General features: G+C 48.8%; 8 protein-coding genes across 8 annotated transcripts; 3 read left to right on the forward strand and 5 right to left on the reverse strand.

The window, feature by feature from the left end:
* Window positions 1-1,221: 1,221 nt before the first annotated feature.
* On the forward strand, window positions 1,222-1,443 carry BU25DRAFT_300656 (uncharacterized protein; the record flags this gene model as incomplete). Its single annotated transcript, XM_033701980.1, has 1 exon — window positions 1,222-1,443. A coding segment is annotated over one exon (222 nt), but the record flags the coding sequence as incomplete, so codon positions are not given.
* Window positions 1,444-3,231: 1,788 nt separating this feature from the next.
* Window positions 3,232-3,591, reverse strand: BU25DRAFT_410629 (uncharacterized protein). Its single transcript, XM_033706344.1, has one exon. The coding sequence runs from the start codon at window positions 3,491-3,493 to the stop codon at window positions 3,317-3,319; it is 177 nt and encodes a 58-aa protein (XP_033562193.1). The 5' UTR covers window positions 3,494-3,591; the 3' UTR covers window positions 3,232-3,316.
* On the reverse strand, window positions 3,500-3,757 carry BU25DRAFT_340733 (uncharacterized protein; the record flags this gene model as incomplete). Its single annotated transcript, XM_033702824.1, has 1 exon — window positions 3,500-3,757. The coding sequence occupies one exon, from the start codon at window positions 3,755-3,757 to the stop codon at window positions 3,500-3,502; it is 258 nt and encodes an 85-aa protein (XP_033562194.1).
* A 144-nt stretch (window positions 3,758-3,901) lies between these two features.
* BU25DRAFT_410630 (uncharacterized protein) lies at window positions 3,902-4,850 on the forward strand. The gene has a single exon (XM_033706345.1). The coding sequence runs from the start codon at window positions 4,381-4,383 to the stop codon at window positions 4,537-4,539; it is 159 nt and encodes a 52-aa protein (XP_033562195.1). The 5' UTR covers window positions 3,902-4,380; the 3' UTR covers window positions 4,540-4,850.
* Window positions 4,851-5,004: 154 nt separating this feature from the next.
* Window positions 5,005-6,685, reverse strand: BU25DRAFT_410631 (uncharacterized protein). The gene has a single exon (XM_033706346.1). The coding sequence runs from the start codon at window positions 6,634-6,636 to the stop codon at window positions 5,371-5,373; it is 1,266 nt and encodes a 421-aa protein (XP_033562196.1). The 5' UTR covers window positions 6,637-6,685; the 3' UTR covers window positions 5,005-5,370.
* A 626-nt stretch (window positions 6,686-7,311) lies between these two features.
* BU25DRAFT_48172 (FabD/lysophospholipase-like protein) lies at window positions 7,312-9,779 on the reverse strand. The gene is made up of 2 exons (XM_033711104.1): window positions 9,471-9,779; window positions 7,312-9,419 (listed from the first exon to the last, which is right to left on the reverse strand). The coding sequence occupies exons 1-2, from the start codon at window positions 9,665-9,667 to the stop codon at window positions 7,562-7,564; spliced, it is 2,055 nt and encodes a 684-aa protein (XP_033562197.1). The 5' UTR covers window positions 9,668-9,779; the 3' UTR covers window positions 7,312-7,561.
* A 1,844-nt stretch (window positions 9,780-11,623) lies between these two features.
* Window positions 11,624-14,811, reverse strand: BU25DRAFT_410635 (uncharacterized protein). The gene is made up of 2 exons (XM_033706347.1): window positions 14,161-14,811; window positions 11,624-14,089 (listed from the first exon to the last, which is right to left on the reverse strand). The coding sequence occupies exons 1-2, from the start codon at window positions 14,613-14,615 to the stop codon at window positions 11,716-11,718; spliced, it is 2,829 nt and encodes a 942-aa protein (XP_033562198.1). The 5' UTR covers window positions 14,616-14,811; the 3' UTR covers window positions 11,624-11,715.
* Window positions 14,812-14,968: 157 nt separating this feature from the next.
* BU25DRAFT_410636 (FabD/lysophospholipase-like protein) lies at window positions 14,969-17,536 on the forward strand. Its single transcript, XM_033706348.1, has 2 exons — window positions 14,969-16,091; window positions 16,211-17,536. Exons 1-2 carry the CDS (start codon window positions 15,129-15,131, stop codon window positions 17,156-17,158), a joined length of 1,911 nt encoding a protein of 636 aa, XP_033562199.1. The 5' UTR covers window positions 14,969-15,128; the 3' UTR covers window positions 17,159-17,536.
* Window positions 17,537-18,018: the final 482 nt, after the last annotated feature.

Consider the following 18,018-nt stretch of genomic DNA (forward strand, 5'->3'; position numbering starts at 1 on the left):
GTGCTCCCATACACCTCGTAGCGGATTCGAACCCATATCGGAGTCCTCTCTTACCTGTGTCGTTACAAAAACCAGCTATTATCTTCCTGTGCATGGCCAAAAAACATATCAAAGATGTAATACAAGTTCCTTGCAGCTATGTCTATGTGTAACCTACCTTGATGCAGCTGTGTGTTGGTGCAAAGAGTGATGGTGATGGTGATTCAGCCAAAACTACTATTTGGGTTAGCGTGCCTTGAAGGCTGACCTTACCAAATCAGGATGCCCACCATAGGTACCCAAACTTCAAACTGTAATAGCACCACAACCACAGCATATAGAGCTTAGTAGAGGATAGCGTTGTGCTCAGAAACCTCTATTGTATCCTCCAGCAGCGGAAACTCAAGAAAAAAAATCCTAACCCTAACCCACATTTTGCCACTTGATAAGCACCTCGCCTAGGAAAGGCAGCTCAAAAAGCCCTTGAGGATAGGCCATTGATCACAATTCCTCACAACAGCACCATCACCCATGCTGGTATCCCAAATCCAAACTATGTGGCCAACTCAGACATTCCACAATACACTGCAATTCGCTTCAAGAGCTGTGTGTCCCAAAATGAGGCACAGAAGCTGCTGGCTCAGGTGAAGGAGCTTAAAGATGTATGATCATTGGCAAATTATTCTAGTACGTATACTAATAATTACAGGCTAAAATGCCATTCAAAACAACTGCAGCCCATGGAGATACGTTCCTCCAAGCCTGGATTGGGTTGTGGCGCAAGTACTCTAGTACACCATTTGTGTTAGCAGGACGAAGGCAGAAGAATCCTGTCCTTGACAGGGGCATCAAGAATCTCATACAAATCCTAGATCAGAGCCTTGATAAGGCTGCTGCATACCTACGCAAGGTTGACGAATCAACTTACAATCGCATGAGATCCAGTCACAGAGACATCTTCAAACACACCTTGTCAGGTGTCAACCAGCTTCAAGCTGCAGAGGCACACAGGTCATGGTTTGCTAAGGATCCGGACAATGTCCCCACCTCTTCTCATCGTCTAGGCGGTATTGGGAGCATGATGGCAGTTTCTATATCTACAGGTGCTGGCACAAGCTATCATTATGATGATGGAGATGATGGTATGTTAAGCCACTTATTCAGGAATAGTTGCTAAGATCTACAGGCCATTTCTACTCAATGATCCTTGTCCTTGGAACTGGTGGCTTGCTTAAGCTCCCTGAGACTGGCTACCAGCTCTATGTGCGCCCTGGAGATGTTGTATTCTTTCTTGCCAACCAGCAATTGCACAAGCTTGAGGTTGATCTCAAGATTCCTAATGCTGTCCAAACAGTGTTTACGTTATGGACAGACAAGCTTGCAATGCAGTCAGCAAAGCCATCACAGTACAAAGACTTCTATATTGTTGAGCCTGATGCAGAGGACAAGATTGAGGAAGGGAAGAGAAAGAGCCTTGACAATCAAGAATAACTACAATATAAAATAAGAGTACATTACCATAAATCTTATATTTGTGCTAGTGGGTTCAGGGTGCTAGCAGGTCAGAGGAAATAGGAGGCTTAAGGTGCTAGTAGGTTGGGTGCTAGTAGGTTAAAGGTGCTAGTAAATTCAGATTTGTATAACACTGTGCAGGTATCCCCAGATTCTCATACAAAAACCAACCTCTGAAATTTTTTCTGCCGCAATCTGCTTGGAGCTTATATGAGCAAGCTAGAGCTACTAAACCTACTAGTACCACGCCTGGGTGGTGGCGGGTACACTGAGGTGAAAAGAGGCTCAGAGACAGAGGCAAATCCAAGACAGGCAAGTTGAAAACACAGGCTCAAAGTCAGTGGCAAACCAAAGACTAGGACAAATGGAACCAGAGGCAAATCAAAGATAGAGGAAAATTGAATACAGAGGCTCATAGACAGAGCCAAAGACAAAACAGGAGCAAATCCAAGACAGGCAAATTGAAACAGAGGTTCAAAGAGAGTGTGAAACAGAGGTTCAAAGACAGTGGCAAATCAATGACTGAGACAAATGGAAGACATAGAAATCAAAGTCAGAGGCAAGTTGAAGACAGGCAAATCAAAGTCAGAGGCAAGTTGAGGACAGGCATATTGAAGACAGAGACAAATTGAAGACAGAGAGACAAAGGCCCAAAGACTCACAATTGGCAATTGCTATTGTAGGTTGCATGCTATCAGGCTGTGTCACTGCCCCTTGCCCGGAGCTTGAGAAAGCCGGCTGTTTGGGCGACACAGTTGGCTGCTTCTTACCTCAGTTTGTTGCTCTTTGCCTCTATTGTGCCTGCACCATTTACCTGCTGCGTTGGTAAAGCGTACCACAGGCCGTTCCCCAGTTGTCAGGGGTGACTAAAAGAATTGACAACACCTCAACTACCTGCTGTGTTGGTAAAGCGTACCACAGGCTTGTTGAAGTAGTGTCTTAAGCAAAGCTCGTAGACACTATTCGATTGGTTCTCGGGGATGAGCAGAGGTACAGAAAGCCGTGAGGGGTTGGTTATCACTGAGCGAGCTCGGAGTGGCAGAGGTTTGACCGTGATGAACCTCTGTGATAATCAGGGGGTAGTTGTCTAGTCAAAGACCATGGCGACTGATTGCAATGAGTAGTACAGAGTATACTGTCTGGCTTGAGAGCAGGTGAGATTCCAATAACAAAGTTGATTGATGAGGTTGAACACAATGCCATAAGGGCAGCGTGTCTACTTGCTTATATACTTGACAGGAGGATTGATTGTACTGCTCATATCAAGTATTGCCAGTGACTTGATACTTGGTCCAATTGAGCATTGTAGATGTGACCTCAATACTTGGTCCTCGGTGTCCTATTGATTGTTGTCGACGTGGGTCCTCTGCAAGTGGGTCGGTATATGGGTCCATGACAATTGTTTGTGTACGAGATCCACGTTGTATCCACTGCAGTCCTTTTCGTACAATCTTGGTTTGTATAACAGATATTGCGAGTGTCGATTATACTGGGTATCACTTGTAAGGGGCGAGCCACTGAGGGCAATATGCGATGTAGAACTTGATGGATTTGATAAGGGGCAAGTCCCAGAGCAGGACTTGCAGAATTCTAATACTCCTGCTTTGGGGGTTGCAGGCCCACTCTGGAGGTGACCGGAGGTTGTACGTCTGCTTCGGAGGTACCGAGGCCTGTTGTGAGAGGGGGCCAGCTGGGGATACCAACTGCTCTCTGAGATGGAAGGATTGGTGGAAGGATGGTTCAGGCTTGTTGGAGATAAGGGTGTAGAGGAGACCAAGTGTGGGGATACCACAAGTGGTAAAAAGGATAAGTGATAAAGAAGGGATCAAGTGTGGGAATACCACAAAGGATCAGTGAGGAGTGAGTTGAGGAAGGAGTTGTTGAGGTGAATTGAAGGAGTGGATTGAGTTTTGAATTGCAAGCATGAGTTATCTGAGCAGGAGGGCAGGCTGCCTTTATAGACAGACTGCTGGCTCCTGGGATGTTCTATATACATTGGCATTTGTAATCATTTGTAATCATTTGTCAGCAACCAGAAGATTCTGTGTTGTTCTATGGGATTCCATGATGTTTTATGGGATTCCATGATGTTCCATGGGATTCCATGATGTTCCATGAGGTTCCATGGGATTCCATGAGGTTCCATGAGGTTCCATGAGGTTCCATGATGTTCCATGAGGTTCCATGATGTTCCATGGGATTCCATGGGGTTCCATGAGGTTCCATGGGATTCCATGAGGTTCCATGAGGTTCCATGATGTTCCATGAGGTGTGACTGGGTGGATTGTTATTGGCTGCAAGCCATGTCAGGATGACACCTGTGCTGTTGCCGAGGCGCTAACAATGGGCCTAGCCCATTACATCACTGACGCGGCTTCACAGCTTGGTCAATCAATACTGCAGTTCCTTGGCTGCTCTTGTCTCGTTGCGTAGTCCTGTTTGTTCAGTGTTATTTTGCGAGTTGTTCATGGATTGTAACACCCTTATGGCATTGTGTTCAACCTCATCAATCAACTTTGTTATTGGAATCTCACTTGCTCTCAAGCCAGACAGTATACTCTGTACTACTCATTGTAACCAGTTGTCATGGTCTTTGACTAGACAACTACCTGACTATTACAAAGGTTATTACAACCTGCCCAGATAGTCTACCCCTGACCGCCCGAGCTTTGCTTAGGTGACTGTCAACCCCTACGGCTTTCTGTACCTCTGCTCATCCCCAAGATCCAATCGAATCGTGTCTATGAGCTTTGCTTAAGGCATGAATCGCAACAGGAATATATACAGGTGGCCTGTGAGCCTCCGGTCTAGCTCTGGAGTTTGTCCAAGGGCTGGCCAGTACATGTAAGGGGAAGTACCCGTGACACTCTATCCCTTGCTGGATCAGAGATGGAAGAGTGGTGCCATTTCTTCAATACACTGTCCTTTGACAATCAGCAGACTGTGGGGATAGGTACAAAGGAGCAGGACAAACTCAGCACCAAACTCAAGCATGTTGGTATTCACCAGAACTGGATCCGCCAGGAGGTTGAAGAACTTTGCCTCTAGGTACAATGGAGATCCACAAACCAGATGCCAGCTGATAGCATGACCAGGATGCTCCCACATCAGAAGCACAACAAGTTTGTCAAACAACTACATCTTGTGGACATATGGTGAAAGGTTCTGGAGATGGAGAAATGTTGCGGTATCAGACTGCTGCAATATACGTCGCACATGAGCCTCAATACACACGTTTGTAACGGGTCATGTTTAGCACGTTTCAAGTCGTGTATATATCGTCGCCTCCTAGCTAGACATCAATACAGCGCAGTATTCCATCGACCCGATAGTCCTACGATATCGTTTACCGTAGCTATCAGTATTCTACAGTGGCCGTTGCCGCTACAAGAAAGGTAACTGAGGAGTTCATTCTTCCGCCATGGATTGACTGCAGGATGAGGGGGTGTGACAGTTTATGGAGTAAGGAGGTCATGTGTGCCACGTGTTTTGGTGCAGTGTTCTTGCTCATTTCAACAAGCACCTTCTGCCATTACTGCAACATAGATATGTGATGTAAACAGACCCTGCCGATGGCCTGGGTGAGAGGTAATGACAGACCACAGAACAGAAGAACAACACAATATACTGATTTTACTGCTTTGCGCGGTTCCGCCCTGACTTACTGCCCTGCGCGGTTACACCTTCATTTACTGCATATACTGCAACATAATATGTACTGCCACATGATCTTGCACACAGGGCATCATGTACTTGTACATAGCCGTATATTTCTCCGTGACATTGCAATCAAGCTCAGTCCACTATCTTCTGCTCACCCACATATAAATGTAACATGTTACAAAGCCTAGTTTCACAAGAAGCAATATCGACTCGCCTCTAAGCGCCAATATGACCAATGTAGCTCGTCCATGATGATGGCGTAGCATAAATGCCAGCTGGTGCTACATTGAAAATTTGGAACGCTCTGGTTAGGATGTATATCCGGGTACTAACGTATAGGAAACCACCAATGTACATAACCAGCACATTTGTATACCAGCAAAACTTTTTCGCGAAGCTCTTCTCGTACCATTGCCCATGATCGTCTTCGAACCTTGCTTTGGTCATAAACATCAAGATGGCAACTACACCAAGTCCGCAAAGGAGAGTGAATATTGGCTCAAAGCCATTGCTGTTCCTCGACATACTCCAAGGCGAGATTGTGAACGAAAAGATATTGACGGAGATGATGGACACAACCATGCACCACCAAGTCCATCTCTCAAATTTTCGATGTCGTGTTCCCTCGTAGTTGTCGGGGACGGCGGAGGCTGAAGTCGATGGGAAATTGGCTACATCAAGCTCAAAAGCTTCTTGCAACTCTTGAGGTTTCTTGAGGCGCAGCAAGAACATAACGGTTGCGTAAATGATATAGTTCAAGGTGAGCATCTCGAGGACGGCAAGACGATAGGATTGCGCAGCGCGGACAGAGAGGTTCGAAATGAAGTAGACTACTTGGACTAGTGCAACTGCTTTATCCATGTAGTCTTTCTTTGCGCGTAAAGCTATTTGGTCCTCGCTTGGGAATAGGCTGTAATCCAGCAAGGATACGTTTTGAGCCACGAATTGAGCGAAATCCTCCGGTCTCTCGATTTGTGGAAGGTCAATGCCTCCCATCTGGATAAGATGCGCTTGTCTGAGCGTAAATGCCTCCCAGCCGTCGACGCACCTTGTGGTACTTTGTATCAGCTGGGCAATTGAGAACTCCTCGATAGCAACCAAGACACCGAATTCAGGAAACAGGATAACAACCAGTGCCTCGAGGGATTTTCTCCCGAAATATCCCGGGAAAGCTGTCGGGTTGCATCCATCCCGATAATATCCAAAAACTCTCCTCCATGGTTTCCAGTAAAGATTGGTTACTCTCTGTAGAAACGGCTTGCACCAGAGTGAAGAGGGAAGCGGTTTGGTGTCAAGATGAATTATGGTCCACGCCGAGAAAACCATGACTGCAAGACAATTCCAAATAATCCCAGCTGTTCCCCGACCACAATTCGGCTCTGGTAAGAACCCAACAACTGTATCTTGGTCGAACGGAGTATCGGTGCATGATGATGGCGAATGGAGGTTGGCGCAATCGCTCATGACGATGTGGCGGGTCATGAGACAAACGAAGGCTCAAGAATATGTTTGCCGCAAGAAGATATAATAGAACATTGATGTTAGTCTGATGTAACTGCGGGTGCCATGGCGCCATTGTATCAGCTGCGGCTGTCATAGCGCAATACTGTCAGCTGCTTTTCAGCTGATGAGTTCAGCCCACTCGAACCCCGCATCTTCAGTACCGTACCGGTAGAAGTTTCCAATTACACAGGCGCACTTCAAGCTTCTCTATCACAGCCTCTGGGTTGAACGGGACTAAGCCAGGGCCTCGGAATCCTCCTTGGATATTGTTCTCTGTAATTGAGGCGTCGAAAGCCGCTTTAAAGTACGGGAGAAGTGATCTCTTCGAGGGCTTTCTGTTGTTCGGCGAATGTTTACAAAGCCAGTGGATAGTTTTAGTGGAGTTATCTGATTTGGCGGACCCATTTTCAGTCTGAACAGATGGCCACAGATTCAGATTTTAGGAGGTATTCAATGCTGATCCGTGCGCTATTGGCAATGTGATAAGATCTTTGTAAACTGCAGTATCCAACAGGCGCGTAAAGGTCTTGGATTAGCCTTGTGTCCTGTACCATACCAAAAGGACACGCAAAATAGGCAAAGTGCTCCTCCGAATACTGCTACCATAGATTTGCTCTTCCAGAACAGCGAGAATCCATTCTTCTTCTTCGTCCTCGAGCTCTACATAGTCCACTCACTCATAGTATTGCTTCTCAGCAAAGTCGGTAATATCGTCTGGCAACACTTCCGTGGAGTCCCCCTGAAATTCGTCCACATCGTCCTTCTTGTTCATGAATCCAGCATCTCCAGGATCGTATGACTTGGCCGTCAAGAGTACCTTCACCTCTGAATGACCATTTGCTTCTGACAACCTGTAAGCCATAGGCAATGATGGGATCGCCCAGGACAGTCAAGGTATCGACAGTTATGTCAATATCCTCGGCGAACTCATTAGCTTCTCCCCAAACACTGGTTCAAGCCGTACGCCTCCAAAGCTCCACCCATCAACAAACACTCCCTCTTCAAACCGCTTGCTCACAATGAAGCCCAGTGCACCGTCAAGGCCAACGTTGATTTCAATATCACCTTCAATCTCCATCCAACCCCTGCCCTTGTTCGCTTCATACCTCTTCTTACCCGCCCTGACACGCACTGCATCTGGATGCAAAAGGACCGCTGCAACGTCTGGAGTAATCTTAACATCTACGAAGCGGCTTTTAAACGTATGTGGTTCGAAGGGACGACCGACACTGAAGACAAGATCGTGTGGAGGCCTGTGCTCAGCTTCGTGGAATGCGACAACGAACTGGACTTTGTACTTGCCCGGCGGAATACCAGTCTTTATCTCGCGTATGCAGATGTTAGTCGCCTTGACGCACTGGTATACTGATGCTTCTTCGCGCCGGCCGTCGTGGTCGAGGTCTGTAGCTACGGGGTAAATTTTCCGCAATTCGCCATTGTTGTCAATTGTGAGGCCGCCCTCGCCGGAGGGTGAAGAGGTACGGAATTGAGACATCTTTGGAAAGTCAGAGAGATGAGGTTCGACACCAAAGAGAATGCCAGTCTTGAAGTCAACTTGTACGAGGCGGAATGTGTCGTCGCGGAGGCCGTGACCGCTGATACCGAGTCTGAAGTGCGTCGGTGGGATCTCGAACTTCGGTGGTAAGGCGGACAGCTTCGCCACAACCTCTCCGAACTCCCTCGCTTTGCGCACCTGCTCACCGTCCTGCATGTACTGCTCTGTCAAGCTAGCCATCTCATCTTCTCTCATCCATTGCTCGAGACTGATGTTGGCGAGCCCGCGATCAACGTCAAAGCGGTAATACTTGGTGTCAGAGTTATGGTACATTCGGCGCATCTCATTGTCCACTCGTGCAGTGGAGGTTGCCATGCCTGCCAGCGCGGTGGCGAGAGAGATGTCAGTGCCGAGGCCAAACGGTAACCACACCGCCGTCTTCTTGACGCTGGACAAACTTTGAAGACCGGTACCCACCGAAACAATGACACCAATTGAACGCTCCTCCCAGAGAGCTTTGGCGGCGTAATCAACTTCGGCGCAGGGGTTGTTAAAGCCGACGCCGCCGTCGAGGTATGTCACCTTAGGGGTGCCAAATTGCATCTCCTCAAAGAAGGTGGGGGCTGCAGAGGTGGCGCGTAGGGCTTCCCAGATGCGTGTGGTGCGGTCGTTGGGATCGTACGTGGACAAAATTCTGGGGAGGCCAAGAGCATTTTTGAGTGATGTGAGTACAAAGCCGCGACAACCGGGTGCATTTGCTTTGCGATGGACGGATTGACGTTTGTGAAGTTTCCATGTGTCGCTTCGTTGTGGCAGCGGCTTTGGTGTGAAGGAACTGTCGCTGTATAAGGTTGACTCAGGCCTGTCCGTAGACGAGGCAGGCCTAGACTGCATTGCCCCCTCGTGATGCTTTGTGGTGGTTATAAGGCTCTCAGTGACTATCAAGTCGGGCGTCTGGTCCGCCCAGATGCTGTTGTTCCTTGCTTCGGCAGCATCTTCAACCTCTTCAAAGAGTGCCTCATCCCACAGTAGCTCATTTTCATCGAACCCTAGCTCTTTCAGCGATGATTTAATTGCATCCGCGAGAACAGTCCCAGAGAACCGTGTTGCTCCTGTTGGTATCTTCAATCCAAATGCGTTGAACGACCGGTCACGCTTGAAGATCTGCTGTGCCAGCTTCAAATAGATGTCTATGCATTGCTCGCAGTTGAGGCGCAACCGAGAAAGTAGAATGGCGATGATGCCACCTGTTGATGTGCCACCAATGCTAGGAGTTTATGAGTATGGAGACAAATAACAATGCGGTGTGTTCACTCACAGATCGAAGTAGTCGCAAGGCCTCAATGGTTCGTGGTCCGCTTGAGCCCGCCGTCCAAGTCTCTTCTCCTCCAACGCAATGCTTTGCATCAAGTCGCGAAGAACCATCAGAGAGGAAAGGCCTCGTACACCCCCTCCATCCAATGACAGCAGCCGCAACGGCGCTTGGGAATTCTTCCTCGCAGTGATAGAACCCATTATGTAGTGCAACTACCGACTCAATGACCTTCAGTAGCCTGAGAGATATTCTGGCTTTCAATCATGGAGCGACTGCTATGGTCTTGGGTGCTTTGGTGCTGTGTGCGCGTGCGATAAAGGATTCGGGATAAGCAGCGCAAATCCGATCTCTCAATGACAATTGCCCTTCCTTAGGAACTGCTCTTTTGAACACAGCGGTAGCGGTCTCGAAAGTGAATCAGTTGCTAGAGGTCCTCCTGATAGCATTTGCTTATTAGGCCATAGTGATGATGTGGGTGAAATGGCGACAATGTTGTTCGCGGATTTGTCCTTCGGGAACCGATACTGATAAAAAGACTCCGCTTCTTAATTGGCTTGTAGAGCCGCCCCGCAGTACGGTGTGCCATCATCTCGCCAATGCAGGAGTCCGTCCTTGGAGTGCCTTGTAGGGGCAGAGCAGGCGCCCGCTTACCCAAATAGGCTGTAGGCTGCGCCATCGCGGATGTGCGACGCAGTACTCTCAGTGTAGAGGCAATCACCGAGTAGACCACGATATCCGCTCGCTTATGCAAAATTAGAAGGCCAGAGTTGCTTGCTGTGATGTGCGTTGATTGGCCAGGAAACGGCAGATGGTTCCCGGGCATGGTTGAGCTGCGCCACGCTGAGCCGGGATGGGTGTCAGCTCGATCACGATGCAGCTTAGCTGAAGTCAGCCTTGCATGAGCTGTGCATGGGGCTCTGCATGTGCATTGCGATGATGAACTTGCGCGGAAGGAGTCTGGTTTATAGGGCTGAGTACAATCATTTCCTGATTGTCAAACGATCGCTGCACCTTGGATGCCTTGAATATCGCGCTAAGTTTAAGTAATGTTGTAAACAGAGATCCTGACTTGGTGCACCATTTCAGTGAGGTCTGATAAGTCCGGACGATGATCCTGTTTATTGGGTAGGTTACTGCAGTTGTAGTCGTGCTTCAATGCAGTCCAAGGTGGATGATGGGTGACTAAAGTGCGCATGAGCTGGAGAATTGAGCTGAGCTCAGGGAAGGCCTGAGCCACTGCGCGCGGCCAAGAGCGTAAGAGCCGTACCGGATAGTGTTCCAATGTGTCAAACAAGTATGTCGAACTGCGATGCGGTACGATGCTTGTATTGTGCTTCGTCACTCGAGGTTGTTGACCCTTACCACTAGAGGCCGCGACCTTTCATGCTTCGCGGGTTGATTGCAGCCATCATCAGTGTTGGCTTAAAGGCTGTTGAAGATGCCTCTTCCTGTCCCCGACGCTCACAGCACCCGAGGAGGCAAGATGGTTTGAAAGGGTAGCCAAATTTCGCAAAACCACACCTTCGGGCTGCGGTCCATCTGACCAATGAACTCTCTCGATTAAAGCGCCTCGAGCCGCAGCCAACAAATAGCCCTCGGACAAAACCAACAAATTGATCACCCAGTCGTTGATTGTACGATAGGCGGGACATTCAATGATAACTCCATCTCGGAAGCAGAGTGTACGGCTGAGAATGTCAAGGCCGTAGCTTTGTATAGACGTGCGGGGTGACCATGGGTGCCAGCTCATCTAAGGATGGCGGACAGGCCTCGACCCACCATTAGCGTCATGGAGCCGGCCAACTGCGATTGAGATACAATCGTCAGAATCTTGTAACAGAGTATCATCCAGGATTTGCACTGGAGCCTAGCATCAAGGCTTTGTGGCTACATGATCAAGGTCCTGCGAGGAATACGTAAGATTACGGCTGCGAGCACGGTAAGCTGCAGTGCGCGTAGAGACCACCTGATACAGCGCTTGGCAAACACAGAGGACGGGCCAGCTGATATGCAATATCGGAGTAGAATGTAGCCCCTATACTGCGCGAAGTTATAGGCGGTGTTTGAGTGCTGAAGCACGAGGAGAGCGATCTCAAGGATGCGAGGTCGCCACTCTTCGCCACTTAGTCATCAACCATGTGATCAATTCAAGATATGATTGCCTAACACTCGCTACTGTCAGTACCTCTTAATCCAATGGCCAAATGTCAAACATGTGCTTGCAGTTGCATCATGGTTCGTCCATTCTCTACTTTGCAACTTCTATGGAGAGTGACCATCTAGCTAACACGATACCAATCATAACGAAAACGAGATAAGTAGCTGCAGAGAGACTGAGTTGAGATGATGAAAAGACCTGGGTGATTTGGTAGCCAAAGGAGGATCGATCTGGCAGAGACTTTGTCAAGTCTTTGATACGACTGACACGGTCCCTCGGTAACACATGTCGAATGGCTGTTTGGACCGACATGGCCTTTGGTACTGTCACCATTGCTTTTGGGTTTGCACCGGCACGCAAGAAATCTTCGAAAAGCTGCGCGCAGCTAATTTCAATCCGCTCATCCCATTCCGCTTTCGCTTCCCTTTCCCAGCACCATTCGACAAAACGAACCCATATGGTTTCACGTCCCGCCGCCGATCTCATTCGTTGATCTGGATCTATACCGACCTCCAACAATGCCTCCAAGATGCGGAGGGACAGTCGGACGCGTTGTTTTCTGAGCGCAAGTTCTGCATCCTCCGGAGCCTGCAGGATATAAGGCAGCAATTCTGAACAGATGGCGCTTTGCGCCGATAGATCTTCCCTGGCTATCACTTGCCAGGCGTACAAGTAAAGTCCTTGACTCAAGGCAAACCTCAAAAACGGGTGGGTTTTGTGTGACTGTTCGCTCATAGGTTGACCTGTCCAGTGTTTGTCGAGTACCTGGGTGTGTCCTGTAAGATATCTGTCCAGCTCATCGTTCAAGTCCACGTCTGCCGTGTCATTGTAGAGCTCTGCGGATCTGGCATAGCTGACGAAAGCGTTACTGAGCTTTGAGATAGTTCGAGCTTGCGTCGCGTATCCTTGTTCCATCGGTAAAGACTTGATCAATGCGACTTGGATGCGACAAAGAGATGTCCTTGGATCAAACGCACATTTGATGCGTTCATGCAGCATCCTGGTAATGTCGTCTTGAAGGAGGAAGTCGCGTACAGACCTATGCAAAAACTCAACTCGTGCCCGCATGAATTGGTCTCCAACATTCCAGACGTGCACCTCCAGAAGGTCAGTGCACCTATTGTTGACCCTTCCCTTCCATTCCACAAGCCTGACTTTCAGGATGCTATCATAGATATATGGAAGAGTGCCTCGAATAGCGTATTTTCCGTCGTCCCTCTCCATCTGCAGGAAAGCTAATGCAGTCACTGGGAGAGGCTCAGATGCCATTGTCGCAACAAGGAGCATCCGACTGGTTTCGTCCTGGTATGTTTGTTCAATATTGTCGATCATGCGCTTGAAGTATTGATTGAGATCCGCTGGAAGCTCATCTACTCGTCTCTTGAGTTCTGAGATGCTATCGTGCTTCCCAAGGCCACGCAGAAGCGATCGAACTACCAGAAAGACCCAAAGGAAGACACCTTTTGCTTTGTCAGTGATTTGATGGGTCAGCGAATCGTACTCAGGAGCCGTGTGTCGAAGCAATGCAAAGTCCGCATCCCGAGACAACTCTTCTTGGACGTATCGTCTGATATCATCGCGGGTAAGTTCTTCAAGAAGCAGTTTGTTGCTGGATGTCCCAAATTCTCTCTCGAACACAGCCCACGGTCGACTTGAGGCGCAGACTTTGGTGCTGGGATTGTTTGCCAAGTTTCGAATGATGTGTACGATCTCTTTTTCTTCACCTTCATACTCGTCGAGGCCATCAATTAAGAGAAACATTTTTGTCCCGGTCTGTGACCCACTGAAGCTTTCGAGACACTGACCGAGTTCTTTAAGAGTCCATTTATCTTTGTCGTAATGCTCGCCACGACTCCATCGTTCAGAGCAAGTTGTTGGAATCTCGTGCGGACATTGCTTAAGGATCTGGTACAGCAGCGAGCGAAGCAAACCTTCATGGGACTTCTCTAACTCTTTTCCTGTTACCCAGAAGAAGTGCTTTGCAATCACCAGATTGCCTTTTCCTGTCCAAGAGCTAAGAAGTCGTCGCGTCTTCTCATGGTCGCTTATGTATTTCATCAGGGTTGACTTTCCGGAGCCGGCTTTTCCTGTTAACCAGAATATACCATTTCCAGATTCCATCCACTGAGGAAACACTGTGATGGTTTCGTCGAAGACCCACTGGAAAGTTTGGGCATGCGTCTCCATGATCTTTGACTCTCTCTCGATTAGGTAGTCGTAATGTAAGCTCTCCAGAATACGGAGCGAACGATGCAGCTTAGACCCTCTCTCCAACTCACTCTGGAGGTCTGAGATGTGTTGTAGTATTATATCTGACTGTTGTGTTTGACTTTGGGTACGAGCACTCAAGCACGAAATCAAGTCATTCCTGATGCTTTCGGCTTTCATCCAAGTGTTAGCTTCCAAGCGTCGGCTCGATCGCTTGATTTCAAGAATATCGGTTTGCATATTCCATTGTGCATCACTGAATGTATATCAGCACACGGTCACATGGTGAACGCGGGAGACCTAGATCTTCAAATATGCAAAGCTTACCTGAGAAATGCCAGCATCCTAGTGTTTAGCTGCTGTTGAAGCATGTCTAATGTTGACCGCAGTTGAGATATTTCCTCTTTTTGTAATGTGCTCTTGATAGATTGACGGATGGCATGCCAGGTCCTGTGTGTGGTGTTTGCTGGGATTTGCAGTCCTTCAAGGACAGGCATAAGTTTGTTGGCGACTTCGACGCATGATGCAGCCAGCCTCTGCAGCGCCTGTTGATGGCTTGGCGATATGCCACGAATATTTGGATTTGAGAAGGGTGAGCTGGCTGTCCGGAGGGGGAGGCATATCGCCTGCAAATCGCTAGTAACCTCTGTGATTCGAACATTCTGCTCAAGGGCGCCACTAGCCGAATTGTACAGTTCTTTGCCTGCCGACACCAATTTTGAGCCAAAGTCAATAAATTGTACAATGGTTCCTACCAAGCTCACAGCTGTAAGAGGATCCATTGGCCCATCAGGATTGAAATGACTATCAATTGACAATGGGCGGTGATATTATATCGCAGTGCCCGTTGAAGAGTCTTGACGTGAATGTTAGGCTGGCGTTTGTGTGTCCAGGAACAGAGAAATGAACATAGAAGGGCTGAAGGACATAAAGCGAGGACCGCGAATGTTGGACACAGCCCCGCTAAATCAGGCGATGCCGCAGAGGTCTAAATTGATCAGCCAGTCGGACTGATGCAGGCTTATCAACGCTAATGCACCCAGCCACACGCTGCTGTCAGCCGTCAGCATGGCTACAGGCCTTGCGTAAACAGGTAACCTCGTGCCGACACCTTTTCAAAGTCCCTTTAAGTGGTCCAGCCGTTGCAAAGATGGCAAGTAGCAAGCAAAGCTGTATGCGATATATTCCGAGTTGCCGAGCCGGGCCGCCAATACTGCTCAGCCATTGAGGTACAACAATCTTACGATCGATTTTCCTCACACATTCCAATACCGTGTATCGTCAGACGTCAATCCATGGATCGCGCCGGTCGGCCTCTGCGACTTCTCTCTATTGATGGAGGAGGTGGTTTGCGAGGATATTCCGCTCTCACGATATTGGACCATCTTTGCGACACCATCAGTTCCGAGGAAAAGGCTTTGGGATTACGAGCGCCGTATGACGACGATTCCCTTCGTCCTTGTGAATACTTCGACCTCATTGGTGGAACTGGAGTTGGGGGTCTCATTGGAGTGCTCCTCGGTAGATTGCGCTTGGATATCAAAAGCTGCATCAATGTTTATGACGATATTCTAAAAGCAATAACCGAATGTAAGGAACCCTCAAGTGCATTTGGCCTTGCGCTGTCATCGGCACCAAAGTTTTCGGTATCCGTGTTAGAGAACGCTGTCAAACGCGCATTAAAGAGTTTGGGATATCACGAGGACGAGTTGATGTGGGATGATTCACTTTTCGAGGATAAACCTGATGTACAGTCCGAGACCAACGAATCACCAATTCTGGGCCGAGCAGACAGCATATGGCACCAGGATACCCACGATCTTCTAAATCAACCTATTGAACACGACCTCTCGGCACACGATAGCCTTGAGTTTCCAAACCTCGAACCAACCATCGTAAGGGTGCGCCGGCAAAACACAGTTCAAAGGAAAGATGATCGGCGTGGCTGCAGGGCTTTCATGCTGACCAGCGTCAAGACAGCCATGGGTATACCGCGTGCTCTTTCGACGTATGACCCGAACAATCGGCGGATGCGGATATGGGAAGCAACGTGTGCAACATGTGCAACCCCGGAGTTCTTTGGCGAATTCAGCTTTGGGGTTCCACCTGTAACGTACCTGGAAAGTGGTATAGGGCTCTCAAATCCTGCTGGCGAGGTAGACCACGCGGCAAAAGAATTGTGGGAGCAGCGTTCCATCGGAGTGATTGTGTCCATTGGTATGGGGTTGAGAACCATGCCACACTCTGAAAACTCATGGGTATGTTCGCTCAATCCGCCACGACTGCACATAGAGGCATTCTGCCTGGGCCACAGCGCATTGCCTGGGATGCCAATTCTTTACTCACGAGTAACTAAATGCTAACATACACAACGTAGTTGCAGTTTCCCCTGAGCCAAAGCAGCACACAGACCATCGTTTCTGTGTGCGCCAAGCAAGCCATAAGCATAGCACGAGTAGAGAACGAGATGAACCGCAGATACTTCGCTACTGAGGTCAGCTACTTCCGGTATGACAATGATCGAAGTCTTCCGAATGTCTCTCTGGAGCAATGGTTGAAAGAGGGCGATGCTACTGCGTTGACAGAGCATTATGTCAGGGATCCGGTTCAGGTCCAATCGATTCGCCAATGTGCGGGAACCATTGTTGGCCTTACAGCTGACCCAATCGCCATTGATATACCAGCCGAGCGCTTTACATACAATGTTACTGGTAAGAGGACCGGCCATGTGATTAAGGAGGGTGTGGGTTTCACCCACCTTGATACAGGGAAAGACAACATAAGAGAACGAGCAAGATGCTTACAAAGACCTGGGATCATCTTGGACGATCTGGGCGAAACACGACTTATCCTTCCAGTACCTTCCCGTAAAGAGGGAAATACAGCACAAGTGTATTCTTGCGTTCGCGCCCAAGAAGTTTGCTTTAAGTCTTTATGCAATCCCATTGCTTCGGGGTGGTACACGGCTGTGTTCGTCATGTGTTTCTGGGAGACGGACGTTGCTGCGCCAGAAGGCATTATATTTTCGGCCGGAACGCCCCGAAATGCGTCTGACTTCATGCGGCGGTGGCTGGATGTGAGAATTACGCCTGACGCAGTGCCCGTCCTACTGGACGAGAAAGTGGTTCGTGCGCGACTGGGGAGAAGCAAATACGAGTCAAACATCGGGAAGGGTTGGCTGGAGGTCACACTTCGAGAGAAGGTCTATGTTGGTTCGGGAGGGCAGCTTGGGCTCGTGGTAAATGCGATCTTCAAGAAAGGTACTCACATCGGTGGTTGGACCTTTGGTGGTGTGAGACTGGTTCCTACCAATGCATCCGAGTAACACCCGTCGTTGTAGGTCATCGCTATCAAGGAGTCATAGCCGGTCGAAGACGCTTTCTTGGAGCTGATGTCTATTTGTCCCGGGGGTAGGCTCGGCAGACACTGCTGTGCTGTTGTTCAAGCCTGGTGCTTTTTGTCGTATCTCTGGGCTCTACAGAGGCGCAGGCAGGGCTTCAATGGTGGAGTCTTCAGAAAGTTATCGTAGATCAAACAGGTCGAGAAATATGATTTGGCTTCGTCGATAACTCCGTCCTTTGAACGGTCTCTTCGGGGTGAGACCCCCGTACTTTTAAAGACGACAGCGTCGACTTCCTAGAAGAGGAACGTATCTCCAGAATTGACCAGCTTCCTTTTCCACCTGCGGGCCTTTGCATATGAAAACCATGACGGAGGCCGATGTGCGACAATATTGTATTCCAGTCCAAAACAAGTGAAGTACCCACTAGGGCAGTCCAAGAGGGCAATCAGATTGGCTAGCTTCTCTTCTACCTTGCACTAGCACGGCCTCTACCTTGGCTCCTTGCCTATCACCCCTTTAGAGTCATGCACAAAACCAGATTCAACTTGCTTTCTGTTTGGAGTCGTACTCCAGGCAAAGCTCGTAAGCACGGTTTGATTGGTTCTATAGCTTCTAGCATCTAGCAACTAAATTTAAATTATATAAACCTCTTTACTGGTTTGACCACATCATCCCGGCCACAGAGCGAGCTCTGGCAACTGTACGTCAACGTTGTCGCGATGGCTTGTACCGACGTCACCTTCCTCTTTGGATCATCTTGCACCTGCCGAGCCGCGGAGCGGGTGCTTCAGGACGCCACCGGTGCTTGACAAAAGCTTGATCTGCCGGCCCAACAGCCGCTT

Source organism: Macroventuria anomochaeta (genome assembly GCF_010093625.1).
Source record: "Macroventuria anomochaeta strain CBS 525.71 unplaced genomic scaffold BU25scaffold_15, whole genome shotgun sequence".
NCBI lineage: Eukaryota > Fungi > Ascomycota > Dothideomycetes > Pleosporales > Didymellaceae > Macroventuria > Macroventuria anomochaeta.